The sequence below is a fragment of the Berghia stephanieae genome, chromosome 1, assembly GCF_034508935.2.
Source record: "Berghia stephanieae isolate SIO BIC M18660-M18661 chromosome 1, UCSD_Bste_1.3, whole genome shotgun sequence".
NCBI classification, from domain to species: domain Eukaryota; kingdom Metazoa; phylum Mollusca; class Gastropoda; order Nudibranchia; family Aeolidiidae; genus Berghia; species Berghia stephanieae.
In genome coordinates this window covers 142728357-142746339 of record NC_088360.1, presented here as the reverse complement: position 1 = coordinate 142746339, position 17983 = coordinate 142728357, and the positions used below count along the sequence as shown (strand labels likewise).

The 17983-nt window shown below is 36.0% G+C and overlaps 1 protein-coding gene across 2 annotated transcripts in view; it reads right to left on the bottom strand.

The window, feature by feature from the left end:
- The window catches only part of LOC144963397 (uncharacterized), a 166767-nt gene that overhangs the window by 2811 nt on the left and 145973 nt on the right, over nt 1-17983 (bottom strand). For both annotated transcript variants that reach the window (XM_078897373.1, XM_078897374.1), the window contains one exon: nt 10331-10428. In XM_078897373.1, the coding sequence (XP_078753499.1) occupies nt 10331-10428 (98 nt within the window). The remainder of the gene's footprint in view (nt 1-10330; nt 10429-17983) is intronic.

The window sequence follows — 17983 nt, the reverse complement described above, 5'->3', positions numbered from 1 at the left end:
GGAAACCGGCTACATGGGCCTACCGGCCTAGTTCATCACACGACAACAATCATGTTTGGGAATGTTGTCTCTTGTTCTATCAAGGTCTTTATCTAAGATATTCAAAATTCTCTAGGAACCCAAAAACACAAAAGCTTATAATAATATAAAACAGTCGTGAGAAAATTTTTCAAAAGCGGCATCAGCTGTTATTGTCATTATCATAATCTTTAATCTTTCTATGAAGGAAATATTATTATCCCCCGTAAGGATTTCAGACGTGCATATGAAAAAAGTTCTTCCGCAAAATTCTTTTTTTTTCTATCAACAGTGGAAGAAATGCCAGCTTCCGACCTATTCACCAATCAGACGGTTCTTTCTTTTCCGTTCAAAAGAGTTCCCTCTTACAAGAACATCGGATGAAAACAACTTTTGTGTCCACGATGAAATGGCTATCTAGATTTAGAGATTACCCATCAATGGCATTAAACATCAAATAAAATGTCTGATATTTATCAATTCAATTTCCTCCAATCCTTGCGCTTGAGCTCTTATTATCTTAAGCTTTTGTATTTTATTAAGGAGAGATGGCAGAATGGATAAGACATTGCATTGTGACCCAAAAGGTACCTGGTTCGAACCTCCGCTTCAGGCATTCTCGTTTTGTTGTTTTTGAGCACGATTATTGACCTCTTATTTATTAACTTTGTACATCATAGGCGATTCTTCTTTACTTCAGGCGTGTGATTTATGTATTATCTATATACTCTCATCGAATGCCTAGGTGTTGATATCTCACGAGGCCGCGCGGAAGGGACTGTTACTGGTCAGGTGTTATTTCTACACCCGGGTACGCTGAGAAAATGTAGACTCAAACTAGCCTAACCAAAGAGGGACTCGACCCAGGGACCTCCCAGTTCTGAGGTTAGGCTCTCAAGAACCCAGAGATATAATATATTAATAACAGAAGTCTCTGTTCCAGTCGGTCGATCCGCTTACAATTTTAAAGTATCTGCAGGAATGTGAACTCCTGCAGAAATTGTAAATAGATATTTTTACTTAACAAACATGTAACTATTATGATTTTATAAAGATTTTATTACAACAGTACACGTTTTGATCAGCTATGGCCCCTCAGGGCCGATAAAAGACAGAAACGGGCGCTTAAATGACCTAAATAGTGTCGAAAGCGCCGTTAAACACCTAAAAACAAAAAACAAACAAACAGATATAATATATGTCTTGAATAAAATCTAAAAAATCCACTCTCACTCAGCATTATTGAATAATCAAATGATATTTTCCTGATCTCAAAAGTGTGCATTTGCTATCTCGCCCAAATCCATATAAAATATTTGCCCTCTCCTTTTATTGTTTTTTGATAGTATACGCTTGGCTAAGAAGCTCATAACATTGCCATCCGGAAGTATAACGGACCAACACACAAAACTGTGTGTATCCATGAACGTTTATAGTCAGGTTAATACAGGTCAGTGAGCATTACTCATAAACGCGGATGGCAAAAAACAATAACAAAGACCCGAATGACGTCATCTTCGAACTATCTATAAAATTGCTAAAACACAAAGTCAAGACAGAAAATAAAACCTATAAATCTGCAAATACAACGCAAACAGCATCAACGAAATTAAAAAAAAAAAACAACAAAACAAAAAAAAAAACAAAAACAAAAAAAAAAAAAAAAAAAAACCCAAATATAGGAGATGTATAACAAACAAGAAACATTGTGATATCAGCCAGTCTCAGAACATTTCTTTTCAATATTTGTCTAACCAAATTATTATTGTTGGATATACATCAAAAATAAAGCAACACACACACACACACAATCAATAAAAGAAACACACTGTGATGTCAACCAGCCAGAATCAGAACATTTCTCGTCAAATGTTAGTCCAGCCATCTGATAACTGTTGGGTAGCAACTTGTACCAATAAAACAACAAAACAACCAAATAAATAAACAAATAACAAACAATAACACACTGTGCTGCCAGTCAGAATCGGAAAATTATTCGTCAAATGTTAGTCTGGCCATCTGATTACGGCTGGGGCGGCAGTATACCAAAAAAAACAATGGTTAGGCGATATTACATTTTTTTCGGACAGAGACAACGCTGTTAACGGCCAGGTACTCATTTTACCCCTGAGTACGGTGAGAGAATGTGAGTAAAAAGTCTTTTCCAATGACTCAACTATGCGCCGAGCACGAGGCTCGAACCCAGGACCTTCCGATCCGAAAACGAGTGTCATAGCACTAGACCACATAGCCGCACAGAGCAGATGAACCAAGAGCAGAGTTGTACTTCTGATTTTTGCCTGTCACTCACTACTTTCTGGATACCAACTGATATTATAGGGAATGAGATTAGCGGAAGAGTAGCGTCCCTTGATTGGACGTCACCCATAGTCTGTGACGTCACCGGCGGAAAAGTTATTAGAGAGAGAACTTCATGTTGGTTGTGCGCATGCGTCTCTCGTCCTCGCTTCCGGTGAAAGCTGCTTGAGACACATCAAAACCAAATTGACGTTCTCTCTGTAAGGTGACGTCCAATCAAGGGATGCTACTCTTCCGCTAATCTCATTCCCTATAGAACTGCTGGTGCAATTTGATGTATTTCATCAAAATCACTCATCGATATCCATTAAATATTTGACATTTATTTGCCCCAGGTCATAGTTCAAGGACGTCATTAAATTCAAAACACATATTATACACCAAGAACGGTAACATTAACTCTTTCAAGGCAACATTAAATTCATTGTAAATTAATATTTATTATTCTCTTTTTTTTCATTCTCCCGTTATAACTTTCGTCTTCTGACAATTTACGTTTTAAAAAAAATTGAGCTTTTACATCGCGCAAATATCCACTAAACGTGCTCAAAGCGCTTTACAAGGGGTCCCTGACCAACAGAAACACATAATATATAGTACAAGACATGACATGACGCCTGTTAGGCGATATTACATTTGTATCCCGACAGGCGCAACGTTGTGTTTTACCAGAAATGTATTCCTCAAATATCGATCAACTGAGGATAGAAAGCAATTGATGTTGTCCGTTTAAAGCAATAGAAACCACGAGAAGCACTGGCTTCGTGGGCCTTAAGGCTTTTAGAAAGACCATTTTAACTAGTCAAAGGTCTCGAACTCGACACCTCAAGAGTCAAAGGTACTTTGGGACAGCGTGACTCGTCGTTACGGTCTTTGCTTCGGACCCGAAAAGTACCGAGTTCGATCACCCGCCGCGCTATGCGACCTTGAGCAAGTCACCTCGCCCTAGCTTAGTTTGCGGCGCCGCACTGCGGCTGACGCCTGGGTTACTTCAGTTTTCCCTTGGAATAAACCTTAAAGGCAAATTTCCCCTTGGGGGTGAATAAAGGAATTATTATTATTATTATTATTATTATTATTATTATTATTATTATTATTATTATTATTATTATTATTATTATTATTATTATTATTATTATTATTATTATTATTATTATTTATCATCATCATTATTATTTTATTATTATTATTATTATTATTATTATATATTATTATTATTATTATCATCATCATCATCATCATTATTATTATTATTTATTATTATTATTATTTATATTTTTATTATTATCATTATCATTATTATTATTATTATTATTCAAAACAGGCTAAAACAAATACTAGAGCATTTTTATAGAACAATATCCACTAAATATGCTCAAAGCTTTTAACAAAGGGTCCCTGACCAACAGCAACACGTAAAATGTAGAATGAGATATGGCGCCTGTTAGCGATATTGCAGGGTTGGTCAGGGACCCCTTGCTAAGCATTTTGAGCACGTTTAGTGGATATTGCCCTATACAACAGCTCAAGTCTTTTTATATGTATCAGTTTAGATTTAATTACTATAGTGTTATCTACTGATATTGATATATATCTATATATGGTATATATATATATATATAATATATATATATATATATATATATATATATATATATATATATATACTAGTTAAAAGCCCGCAATTTCGCAGGGAAAGAACTATTTTCATTCGATATTGCCAGAATCATTTTCTTGATTAGCTTGATTGCGATTAGATGCACATTTTAATCGATGTGCTTGTCGTCGCTGCCATGCTTTATTCGGCATGATTTTAGTTTATCAGTCAGTAGATATCAATATCAATAAGTCGCAAGTCTTTACCACGCTTTACTTGGGAGTGCTTTGCACTACCTTCAATACTTCACAAATTAAAATGGCGGCCGAGAATCAAAACAATGGTCAAATTTGGAAATTTTAAACTTTCACAAATCTGTCAAAGTTTGTTCTAGAGTTTTTAAAACGCTTTGATATGATGACAAATTGAATAAATAAACGCCTGACAAAAGATTAACGGTGAAAATACAAATTGAATGAATACTGGGGATGTAGGAGCTTTCGGAATGTCTCCCCTTTACTTAACTTATGTGAGGTCAAAGAAATTCTGAAGCGGACGCGATAAATATCAAGTCCCCGAATCTGTCTACTTTTGGTTTGTTCGGGCTAGAAGCTAGACAGAACCAATTGACAGTTTTCCGAAACGTTTAACTAAATATTTCCCAGGGCAATAATCATCACTCGATGGCATAAAAACGACAGTAATATCAGCAGTAATTTTAGTTGATGTTGTTAATCGGTGAAACTTGTTTAAAATTTCTGTAAATCCGAATACCTTCATGTGATCAAGTGAATAATTTCACTATGAATGCCACGATTTGCTGAAAAATGCCAATCTCACAGTTCCTAGCAAACCCCCCCCCCCCCCCCTTGCTCAGGAATTTCTCTACTTGATGGACACCCCCCCCCCCTTTTTTTTTCTTCCACGCAACCACAAATCCAAAACCCACATACACACACAAATATACACCACACACACACACACACACACACGTACATACATAAACATACACGCAATGAGAACACACTACTACTACATAACAACACTGATCACCGCTAAATCAACACAACGGAAGTAAGGACTCTTCTGGACAGATAGAGTTGAGGGTGTGGCCATGTGTGTTAGTGTCTTCGGTAAATTTTTTATGATATCTGTTTGACTTAATGAACTTTCAAACTGACTTTAAATTATAAAAGGAAATCAAGTTATCTGTTTATCTATCTGTAAAAAATACATTTCTATTTTTCAAATCTTTCAGTAGAGTTGTGCGCCGTATCAATTTTTTTATTGACTCAAATAAGCACAATGTTCTCCACAATGCTATATTTTTTAAAGAAAGGATATATATATATATATATATATATATATATATATATATATATAATATTATATATATATATATATATATATATATATATGATCCTGGAGCTCATATTGCTTGAGATGATGGCACTATATAATGTACACTGTTATTATACTATATTAAGCAGCTAATTACTGCACTGCTGCCGCTCTCATTATGAAAAACGATGTTCTAATATATTTCGAAATCTCATACCGCGTTTTAAGGGTTAAATGCCAGAAGGGTTTCCTAAACCGGACGAGAAATATTTGACTCTTCAATTTGACGATGCCTATCCCTGGATGATTGGGAGATGGTAGAGAACTCGTTACAGAATACAAATATCTTGATTTCCCGGTGATTAGATTCGTCCCCTCGGGGGCTTGTCATTATGACAGGAACACGATATTCAATATTACTGTGGGGTTTTTTTCTCTCCTTTATTCAGGGGTTTCCGATAGCTCAGTTGGTAGAGCACACGTCTCATAAGAAAAGGATCGATTCTCGTGCGTATTTGAGGTTGTTTCTCACTTTTCTGTCCAAATCAGTGATTGGGTAGCTGGATCCGTTTTTCCTTTATTAGAGGGTCGGGATAGCTCAGTTGGTGGAGCACACGTCTCATAAGCAAAAGAGTGGGTATCGTACGTATTCGAGGTTGTTTCTGACTTTTCTGTCCAAATCAGTGATTGGGTAGCTGGATCCGTTGTTCGTTTATAGAAATAGGTCGGGATAGCTCAGTTGGTAGAGCACACGTCTCATAAGCAAAGGAAAGGGTATCGTGCGAACTTGAGGTTGTTTCTTTTTTCTCTCCACAAATCAGTGATTGGGTAGCTGGATCCTTTTTTCCTTTATTAAAGGATCGGGATAGCTCAGTAGGTAGAGCACACGTCTCAAAAGCAAAAGAGTGGGGTTTGTAAGTACTCGAGGTTGTTTCTGATTTTTCTGTCAACAAATCATTTATTGGGTGGCTAGATCTGTAGGATCTGGCGGATAGTACTTTGCAACTGACTGGGGTTCAAGCCATATGGTAGCATATAAAATGTATGTATTTACCAAACAAGTTTGACATCCGAACACGATTATGGGCTGTTTTTAATATGGTTAAGATGAAGATACTGTATTTGTTTGAGAGCACTGGGACCAAAACAATTCAGGTTGTCAGATTTGTAAATAAGTAACTATACGTTGGAAGGAAGCGGCTGTTACTGTGCGGCTATGTGGTCTTGTAGTATGATACTCGCTTTCGGATCGGAAGGTCCTGGGTTCGAGCCTCGCTCGGCGCATAGATGAGTCCTTGAAAAAGGCTCTTTACTCACATTCTCTCATCGTACATGAGTACCTGGCCGTTAACAGCGTTGTCTCTGTCCGAAAAAATTACAATATCGCCTTACAGGCGTCATGTCTTGTCCTAAATGTTAAATGTTGCTGTTGCTGCTTTGAGCACATTTAGTGGATATTGCACTATATAAAAGCTCATGGGTATTTTTTACTGTTGATATTAACGCTACAGAAACTGGGATAAATACGATATCATTAATCAGAATCCTAATGTACTAATTTTTATGTTTTTAGATTCCATGCAAATTTTTATGCTTCCCAAACAATCTAAAAGGAAAAATATATATTTCATATCCTACAAAATGTTTGTTTCTTTGTTCGTCACCATATTCAACCTTTGTTCTTGGTTATCACATACCCAAGCAGCATCCGTCAATGCCTAAAACCAGGTCACTCATTCACACTCGAGTAGAGTGAGTTGATGGGTGTTAAGCCCTTTATATTTATACATTTCCAAACCCCTGCTATAATAATATGTCATGGTAAAAATGTGGTTAAATGCGCCCAACAATATATCTATTTGTGCTTCTATAAATCATAAATACACAATGTGTACTTCTATAAATCATAAATAGAAAATTTGTTCTTCTATAAATCATAAATACAAAATTGTGCTTCTATAAATCATAAATACAAAATTTGTTCTTCTATAAATCATAAATACAAAATTTGTTCTTCTATAAATCATAAATACAAAATTTGTTCTTCTATAAATCATAAATACAAGCAAGAAGAAGTGGCGTTAAAGCCAAGACTTAATGCCCATCATAAATGCACGGGATAGAAGGGCTATAAAAGATGTATTGAAAATAGGCTGCTAAGTATTCAAGAACACACTTTAAACAGAGCTAAAGCATGGGATTTATGAAACATTCTCCGAGCGTTATGGAAATAGGAATTGTCTTCTTAGATAGAGCACGGAGTGGATACATCATGCGATTATGAGTTGGAGTCCAAGAGGCTTAGCTTGTGAATGAATAACGATAAATTGTCAGAACTGACAGCGAATCCAAGGCGTCATACTTTCATAATCGTCTCATGACATGACAAATCGACCGGGCTCTAAAAATAAAAACAACCCACTTTTAAAATAAAAAACAATTTTAGCCAGGAAACTCGTCCTTCAAGTATTGATCGATTAAAATGACCCATTGTCTTGAAAGTTTCTTTCAAGGACAACAGATATCGATATTACGAGTAAAACAAAGATTATTTTAAAATAGAAATTAGTTTAGCAAAATCAAACGTTGAGAAATAAAAATTATAAATGGAAGGAAACTAAGTGAACATGCTTGAAGGTCTGATAGTCGAACAAAATTGGATTCAATAGTCTGATGTCACGTCGCCCAAGCGGCCGTCGTGGTTCTAAACAAAGAAAATCGGTACTTTTTATTCTACATGCTTGCAAGAACTTTTCATATGTCTTGTGATAAGAATGTGTAAAAGTCAAAACATGATCAGATTTATGTTTTTTCCTCTGGATACGCTTTTATGCTCGTCGGAGAAATGTTCATGAGGCGTACGCCATTGTTCCGATAGTTTAGAGCCATTTACTAAGTTACCATGCTTCAATACGAGGGAAGTGACGTTAGGACTATTGAAGCGTATTGTGGTCTTGGTTTATCATTATTGTAATGAACACTCTTTTCTGTCGTTTTGATACTGTTTTTAACACAACAATGAGCCTCTAACAATCTGGGTTACCAGACTTGCAAATCAGTACACGTCAATCTGCAGTTACGAACAAATCAAAATATGAACTTCCTCTAATTTGAACGGAAGTCAATCTATATTTCAAATGAATCTGAAGGCACGAACATGAAAGCGGAGAAATACACTGAACGCCCGTAATAAAAATATAATCATTTATATTAAAATTGGATAACAGGTAATTTAAAAAAAATATATATTTGGGGTGGGGGGTTGGGGGGGGGGTATAATATCATCATCATCATCATCCATCGTGGCTTGTGCTCTTGAGCACGTTGCCGGTCAGCTGTCTCCACGAATCACGATCCTCTGCGGTGCGCATGAAATCTGTGTTGCTTTTAAGTCACATTTGGCCATTCTTAGGTTATTTAGATAAGTCATTCTTTGTCTTCCTCTTGCTCTCTTTCCTTCGATCATCTCAGATGTTACCAACTTTTCTATTCCGTCTCTTCTCCACACATATCCCAGAAAGCGTAACTGCCTCTTTCTAATGTTATCGATCAGTATTCTTCCCTTTCTCACCTTCTCCAACACTTCCTCGTTCGTACACCTGTCTGTCCATGATACCCTCAACATTCTTCTGTTCACCCACATCTCAAATGCCTCTAACCTCCTCGTACATTCTTTGTCAAGCGTCCACGTTTCACAACCTAATAAAAGGGTACTTATAACATATGTTTCTACTACTATCATTCTGGTCCTCAAGTTTAGGTTGTTGTTGTTTGAGCCTCTAACAAGTATAATATAGGCAGTTAAAAACATGTACGCATCTATTTTAATTATTATACTACTGTATTATGGAAATTAACATAGATGGAGACGAATTTTTTTAGGCACCAGCGATCAAAATCTGTCCGGTCATGAAGTTTGTAGGTATGTGTGCCTGATGGCGATTCCCAACATCAAATGACCAATTCTTATACCCCTTATAGGGAATGAGATTAGCGGAAGAGAAGCGTCCCTTGATTGGACGTCACCCAGAGACGCATGCGCACAACTAACATGACGTTCTCTCTCTAATAACTTTTCTGCCGGTGATGTCACAGACTATGGGTGACGTTCAATCAAGGGACGCTACTCTTCCGCTAATCTCATTCCCTATACAGATTTTATATAAACTTTATTTGAGTCAACTGAAGATAGAATTACCATTAATTTAAGAAACTTTGGGAGTGAGCACGTACTCAAACACTTTCAAATGACTTAACTATAATATAATAATAATAATAATATAAATAATAATAAAATAATAATAATAATAAATAATATAATAATAAATAATAATAATAATAATAATAATAATAATATAATAATAAATAATAATATATAATAATAATAATAATAATATAATAATAATAATAATAATAATAATAATAATAATAATAATAATATAATAATATAAAATAATAATAATAATAATAATAATAATTAATAATATATAATAATAATAATAATAATAATAATAATAATAATAATAATAAATATAATAATAATAATAAATATAATAATAATAATAATTAATAAATAATAAAATAATAATAATAATAATAATAATAATAATATAAATAATAATAATAAAATAATAATATAATAATAATAAATAAAATAATAATAATAATAATATATAATAATAATAATAATAATAATAATATAATAATAATAATAATAATAATAATAATAATAATAATATAATAATAATAATAATAATAATAATAATATAATAATAATAATAATAATAAATAATAATAATAATAATAATAATAATAATAATAATAATAATAATATAATAATAATAATAATATAATAATAATAATAATAATAATAATAATAATAATAATAATAATAATAATAATAATAATAATAATAATAATAATATATAATTATAATAATAATACACAATTTGTAGAGAACATAACCAATGACTAGGTCATGTTCTTTGCGCTCAGAGGCAAACGCATAAACATACAAACGAACACACACACACACACACACAGATAGCCACATACCTATTGCCCGTATGATCCATGACAATTGTAGAAGGCCCATTACCATCATCAGCATCCACCACCACCGTCTTCTTCCCATCTTGGCCCTCTCCATCTTGCTGAAAACAAAATATAGATAAAGTACAGTTAGGTTAAGAAAACAGTTTGATGAAAGTTTTGAATTAGAAATAGCCATAATGTGTGGCTATGTGGTCTAGACGTATAACCCTCACTTTCGGATCGGATGGTCCTGGGTTTGAGCCTCGCTAGACGCCTAGTTGAGTCCCTGTAAAATGAGTACATGAGCGTTAACAGCGTTGTCTCTGTTCGAAAAAAGTAATATCGCCTAACAGGCGGCATGTCCCGTCATACATGTTAAATGTTGCTGTTGGCCCTGTAAAGCGCTTTGAGCATGTTTAATGGATATTGCTCTATATAAAAGCTAAATTTTGTTATATAGTTGAGTCCTTGGAAAATGCTCTTTATGCACATTCTCAAACCGTACTCAGGTGTAAAATGAGTGCCTCGTCGTTAACAGCGCTGTTTCTGTCCCCCCAAAAATATTGTAATATCGCCAACAGGCGGCGTCATTTCCCTTCCTACATGTTACGTGTTGCTGTTGGCCAGGGACCCCTTGGAAAGCGCTTTGTGAACGTTTAGTGGATATTACGCTATAGGGAATGAGATTAGCAGAAGAGTAGCGTCCCTTGATTGGACGTCACCCATAGTCTGTGACGTCACCGGCGGAAAAGTTATTAGAGAGAGAAGACAAGAGACACATGCGCACAACCAACATGACGTTTTCTCTCTAATAACTTTTCCGCCAGTGACGTCACAGACTATATAAAAGCTTAAATTAAAAAAAAAAATTAACATGTAGGTCTTCAGAGCCACGAGGCCGATGGAACGGAAATTTATCCTGGTCTCTATAAAAAAAATAAAAATAAAAAGAGCGTTTATATAGCGCAATATCCACTAAATGTGCTCAAAGCGCTTTACAAGGGGTCCCTGGCCAAGAGCAACATTTAACATTGCCTCTGTCGGAATAATTATATAATCGCATAATAGGCGTCATGTCTCGTTCTATATATTACGTGTTGCTGTTGGTCAGGGATACCTTGTAAAGCGCTTTGAGCACGTTTAGTAGATATCGCGCTATATAAATGCTCTTTTTGTTGCTTTTTAAATATATCCTTAAACCAATGAAAGTTTATTTGAAAACTGATCGGCACATATTTATTTTCTTTCTACAAATCTTCAAAAGCTATTCAAGTCATAATATATTCTAAGAGAGCATTGCCCTTGTTCTCCCGGCCAGTCACCGACTTACGACACAGACCACGAAGGCGTTTCTTCAAAACAAACAATTCATTCTGACGTGTTCTGACAAATCACGTTAGCTTATTTTAACGAAGGAAAATAAGTTTACTTGATATATCGGTTAATTTGACTGACACAAAACTAAATTTGAAAAATGTCTTAAAAACTGGACTTATATTGAAATCTTAGGTTTGGTGAAAAGCCTTAAAGTGGCTTACTGATTTTAAATCAGATTTTATTAGGAAAATATACATCACTATTTTTTTTTCAAATTATTAGTTTTATATTTTATTGTCATTGTTACTATCTAGTTTTTTTGTGTAAAAGGTGTAAGCATAAAATGCATTTTTACTGATAATATAATTTATTCATTCATCCATTCATTCATGAAACCTGTTGACAAGCTGAGGGCCATTTTAATAGATTTGTATATAGAGAATAGCTTTCCTAACCAAATTTTTAAAAAATCGTTTTGTAAGATTACAGCACTATGACCTGCTATTGAAAAACAGAGAGATTCTATTTTAAGAAACAGACAATATAACAAAAGTCTTGTCTATAAAACTCTAATAAATTAGATGAAAATTGACTTCTCCAAGAAACAGACAGACTGGCTGTTACGTCACGTTGATGTGTTTCTGTGTGTCTCTCTCGTCAGCCCAGAATTGGACGCAAATTGGATTAGATTTTGATCGTGTTTCCCCTAAAACACGAACTGACGGGGATCTGGTGAGGATGCATTGTAATGGACAGAATAGAGGAAGGAAGAAAAAATACGTAGGAAGGAGGGAGATCGCATTCTCTTCTATAATTTGATATTCTTATGCTACTCGTGCTAAAAGCTGAAATATTGATCACAACAAGAATTGAAGTCAGTAGGAAAGTGCCAGAAGATACTAGACAATAAAAATTTGCGGTGGCGATAGGGGCTCGAACCGTAGCCTAACACTGAAATCCAAAAGGACTGGCAGTTTGACGTCATTATTTGGTTTTTGCACCGCCTAGTAAGTTGTCGTTAGTAGAGCTCATGGAAACAAGTTATTTCATTGGTTGAACTATTGAATACAACTCACGATTTGTTTTGTTTTGTGGCAAAAGACTGGCATTTTGACTTCATTATTTTGGTCAGTGTCAGGCCATAACTTTACGAAGGCCACGCTCGAACACGCGACCTTACTGTTACGACAACTCCGCCTGGCCGAACGAGCGTGACTCTACCGTATGAGCTATAAGATATGAAGTGAGTAGAAAAGTGCCAGAAGACAATAGAGAATAAAAATTTTTTTCGCGGCGGTGGTGGGGTTTGAACCTGCGACCTTATTGGTACGACAACTCCGCCTGGCAGGTGAGAGCGTGGCTCTACCGTGTGAGCTATCCACGAACACAAAAATATTCGTTTCAAACCCAAAGTCATTTCTAGATCCCTCTCTCACCCACTTCTTGAGATCGCCGATTCGTTCACCACCATCGCGAAGTAATTTTGACCAGCAGTTAAGCTTAATAGCCAATATTCTCATCACAAACATATAACATAGAAACGATTGAGACATTGAGTATGCTCCGGTGTATGGGGTGAATTTTTAATTCAGAAAAGTGAGTGGAGCAGGCACTTATGTTGGTAACAACAAGATATGAAGTGAGTAGAAAAGTGCCAGAAGACAATAGAGAATAAAAAATTTTTTCGCGGCGGTGGTGGGGTTTGGTCAAAATTACTTCGCGATGGTGGTGAACGAATCGGCGATCTCAAGAAGTGGGTGAGAGAGGGATCTAGAAATGACTTTGGGTTTGAAACGAATATTTTTGTGTTCGTGGATAGCTCACAGGGTAGAGCCACGCTCTCACCTGCCAGGCGGAGTTGTCGTACCAATAAGGTCGCAGGTTCAAACCCCACCACCGCCGCGAAAAAATTTTTTATTCTCTATTGTCTTCTGGCACTTTTCTACTCAATTCATATCTTGTTGTTACCAACATAAGTGCCTGCTCCACTCACTTTTCCGTATGAGCTATCCACTATCCCAAAAAAAGATCGCCTCTAACCATAGTCTTATTAGAGCCTTCTCTCACTAGTTTCTTGAGGTCACGGGTTCAACACACACAAATGCCACGAAGTAAGCTTAAATATTGCATGGCTCTCACGTGACCAACCAGCTCAAACCATGTCACGTTGAGTTACAGGAAAAAAAAGTTTAAAATAATGTGAAAAATATGAGAATTTGATTGCAATTTTATGTTTTATTGGGAGTAATAGATACGTTTTTAAAGTAAGAAATAATAAATTTCATTTTTATTTCAAGTCACTTATTCGATTATTCTTCACCCAATGTGGACTTATTTTTAGGTCTGATAACCCAATTTTTATGGGCTCATTGTTGTAATTGAAATAATCTTTAACCAACTCAAAATAGTGTAACAACAATGTTAAATCAAGTTCATAATTGCGCTTGGTTATCAGACCTGCAAATAAGTAAACGTCGACTGAAGACAATATAGTTGTTTTGAGGTGACAAAAAACGAATATCACCCCATTTTTTGGTCATTTAAATAATTTTTCAAAATCATTTTTGGCCTCTGCTCCAACCCGAAATACTACTGCTTTGAGGCGATATGTCACAAATATGAAGAAAGCATAAACACATTTCTTCTATAATTTGATATTCTGTTGCTACTTGCTCTAAAAGCTAAAGCATTGCACAGATGTTCTCACTTTTCTTTTCTCTGTGAGATGATGTCAGAAGTTTTAACTACTAATTCAATTATAGGGAATGAGATTGCGTCGAGGACGAGAGACGCATGCGCACAACCAACATGACGTTCTCTCTCTAATAACTTTTCCGCCGATGACGTCACAGACTATGGGTGACGTCCAATCAAGAGACGCTACTCTTCCGCTAATCTCATTCCCTATAGACACCAGTGCAAAACAGCTTGATGATTGAAAATGGGATGTAGAAATTAGTAAGTAACTGAAATACTATTAAACCAAATGTTAAGTGTTTAATCAAGCTCATAATTGTTCTTGGTTATCAGACCTGCAAATAACTACACGTCGACTAAAGACAATCTAGTTTTTATGAAGTGAGAAAAACGAATATCCCCCATTTTTGGGTCCTTAAAAAAACATTAAAATCATTTTTGAGCTTTGCTCCGCCCCAAAATTCTACCAATTTGCGGTTCTTAGTCATAAACATGGAGAAAGAAAAAACCTATTTCCTCGAAAATTTGATATTCTGGTGCTAGCTACTAGCTCTAAAAGCTAAAAAAAATGCACAACTATCCACCCTTTCTTTTCTCTGTGAGATGATGTCAGGACTTTCAACTAGTCTATCTACTAATTCAATTGTAAGCACCAGTGCAAAACAGTCCGATGATTGAAAATGGGATGTAGAAATTCTAGTACCAAAGTTCCATATTGGGTGTTTAATTTTATTCAGTCAAGGTACTGTGTTTTGACATTTTAATTTTCAGCTAAAAAATAAATAAAGATAAGTATTGAATTGTACTCTTCAATTTATTAAATGAAGACAGATACTGTGGACGTTTCGGGTTTCCCCTTTATCAACAAAACAAGATGAATGTAACACTAAGGACGAATGAGATATGTGTGAATGGCGTAGTCAAGGCGAATGAAAACGTCCACAGTATCTGTCTTCGTCTAATAAATTGAATCTTACAATTCAATTCTTATCTTTATTGTTTCCCTCGAGCTTCAGGCAGCAACATTTTCATTAATTTTCACCTAGAAATTTGATTGTGAGTTCTATCGATGAATGCAAAACAGTCTAATGGTTGAAATTGGGTGTAAAAATATTACCCAAGAAGTATATTGGAGGTTTGATTACATTCAGTCAAGACACTGAGTGATTATACGTTTTTGTTATTTGACAGACATTTGATCATACGCGACGTTTACATATATGCAGGTCTGACATCCGAACACACTCATGGGTCTAGTTTAAAATTGTTGTGATTAACAATATTGTGCGTCATTTTTTGAGATTTCCATTACAACAATGAGCCCATAAGGAATTGGGTTATCAGACCTGCAAATAAGTGAACGTTGATCAAAAGTATCTATGAATGACAAAATAGTCTGACTACCGCGAAATGTGTTAAAATAAGAATTATATTTTGAAAAGAAGTATGTAGTGGTTGAGTTTTTCCTAGCTCAATGAGATAAAAATGCAAATTGAAAACCTTAAATTTAATTGTAGCTGTTAGATAGTGGATACAGCTGGAATGCAAAACATTCTGACGTATCATTTCATGAATACAAATACAAACCCAGGACGATACTTTCATAATCGAACACCGATCTGATAAATACAATAAAATAAATAATTCCCTTTATTCGTCCATACGGGGGAAATTTTACTTTAGGGTCTATTCCAAGGGAAGACTGGAAATAACCCAGGCGTCAGCCGCAGTGAAGCGCAGCAAAGCGAGCTCAGGCTTGCTCAATCAAGGAGACACAGAGCGTCGGCGGCGGTAGTCGAATTCGGTACTCGTCAAGTACTCGTCAAAGACCATTCCGCTGGGCGGGCTACGATGTCCCTCGCTGGTTCAATAGAGACTTTTCGTAAAGTCCGAGTCGTACGCCATCTTTGCAAAACGTGTTAATTTCCCAGACATTTTTTTCAGACTTTTGTCAAGTTAAAAAAAAATATTTAAAAAATTGAGCTTTTATATAGGGCAATATCCACTAAATGTGCTCGAAGCGGGGTCCTTGGCCAACAGCAACATTTAACATTTAGGACGGGACATGACGCCTGTTAGGCGATGTTACCATTTTTCGGACAAATACAACGCTGTTAACGGCCAGGTACTCATTTTACACCTGAGTACGGTGAGAGAATGTGAGTAAAGAGCCTTTTCCAAGCACTCAACTATGCGCCGAGCGCGAGGCTCGAATCCAGGACCTTCCGATCCGAAAGCGAGTGTCATACCACTAGACCACATAGCCGCACTAGTTGAAGTTAGTTGAAGCTGAATCTATCGATATATCAATGGTCGGCGAATCTAAGCTCTGAAGTCTAGATTTTCACGAAAGGCCGATCAAAACTCTGAAGTCTACACACGAGCTTTGCGCACCATGTTTTATTTAATTTTGGGTGGATCAAAACTCTGAAGTCTATATAGGGAATGAGGTTAGCGGAAGAGTAGCGTCCCTTGATTGGACGTCACCTTACAGAGAGAACGTCAATTTAGGTTTTGAAGTGTCTCAAGCTGCTTTCACCGGAAGCGAGGATGAGAGACGCATGCGCACAACCAACATGACGTTCTCTCTCTAATAACTTTTCCACCGGTGACGTCACAGACTATGGGTGACGTCCAATCAAGGGACGCTACTATTCTGCTAACCTCATTCCCTATACGAGCGTTGCGCACCAAATATAAGAGTTTTGATCCGCCGATCGTGAAAATCGGGACTTCAGAGGTTTGATCCGCTGACCACCGATGCATGTGAACAACAGTCTCAAAACGATATTATAATGGCAGGGTTGTTAGGATGATAGAACTTAAGTTTATAGTCGTAGATAAGAAGCATGGGTCAAGAAATTCATGTTTACTGAGAAAAATATAACTATTATTTGCGTTTTAATTTTAAAATCACGTTCTTTGTGCGGTTATGTGGTCTAGTGGTATGATACTCGCTTTCGGATCGGAAGGTCGTGGGTTCCAGCCCTGCTCGGCGCATAGATGACTCCTTTAAAAAAAGCTCTTTACTCACATTCTTTCACCGTACTCAGGTGTAAATGAGTACCTGCCGTTAACAGCGTTGTCTCTGTCCGAAAAAAATGTAATATCGCCTAATAGGCGTCATCATGTCCCGTCCTAAATGTTAAATGTTGCTGTTGACCACGACCCCTTGTAAAGCGCTTTGAGCACGTTTAGTGGATATTGATCTATATAAAAGCTCAGCTTTTTTTCTTAACATCCGGCTTACACCGACATAATCTCGGTTTAAGTTGGTGAGTAGAAAAAACAAATTCTAACCAAAAAAAGTTTTTTGTCAGTGTAGGATAGAATAACTCACTATCTATTAAATCAACATCCGTGAGAATGACAAAGAATGGAAAACAGAACAATAGATTCCCAGGGGTGTTTTTCTGAATTAGATGTTAGGATGTTTGTATGGACTTGGGTAACGAGACAAGACGGGACGGTATGAGAATGGACGGGACGAGACTATACGGGAATACTTCTTCTGTCTCGGATTGACAGATATGTCTTCATACATTTGTGGGGGTCGGTAATAATCAGTCTCAATATTCTTAAAAAATAGAGCATTTGTATAGCGCAATATCCACTAAACGTGCTCAAAGAGTTTTACAAGGGGTCACTAGCCAACAGCAA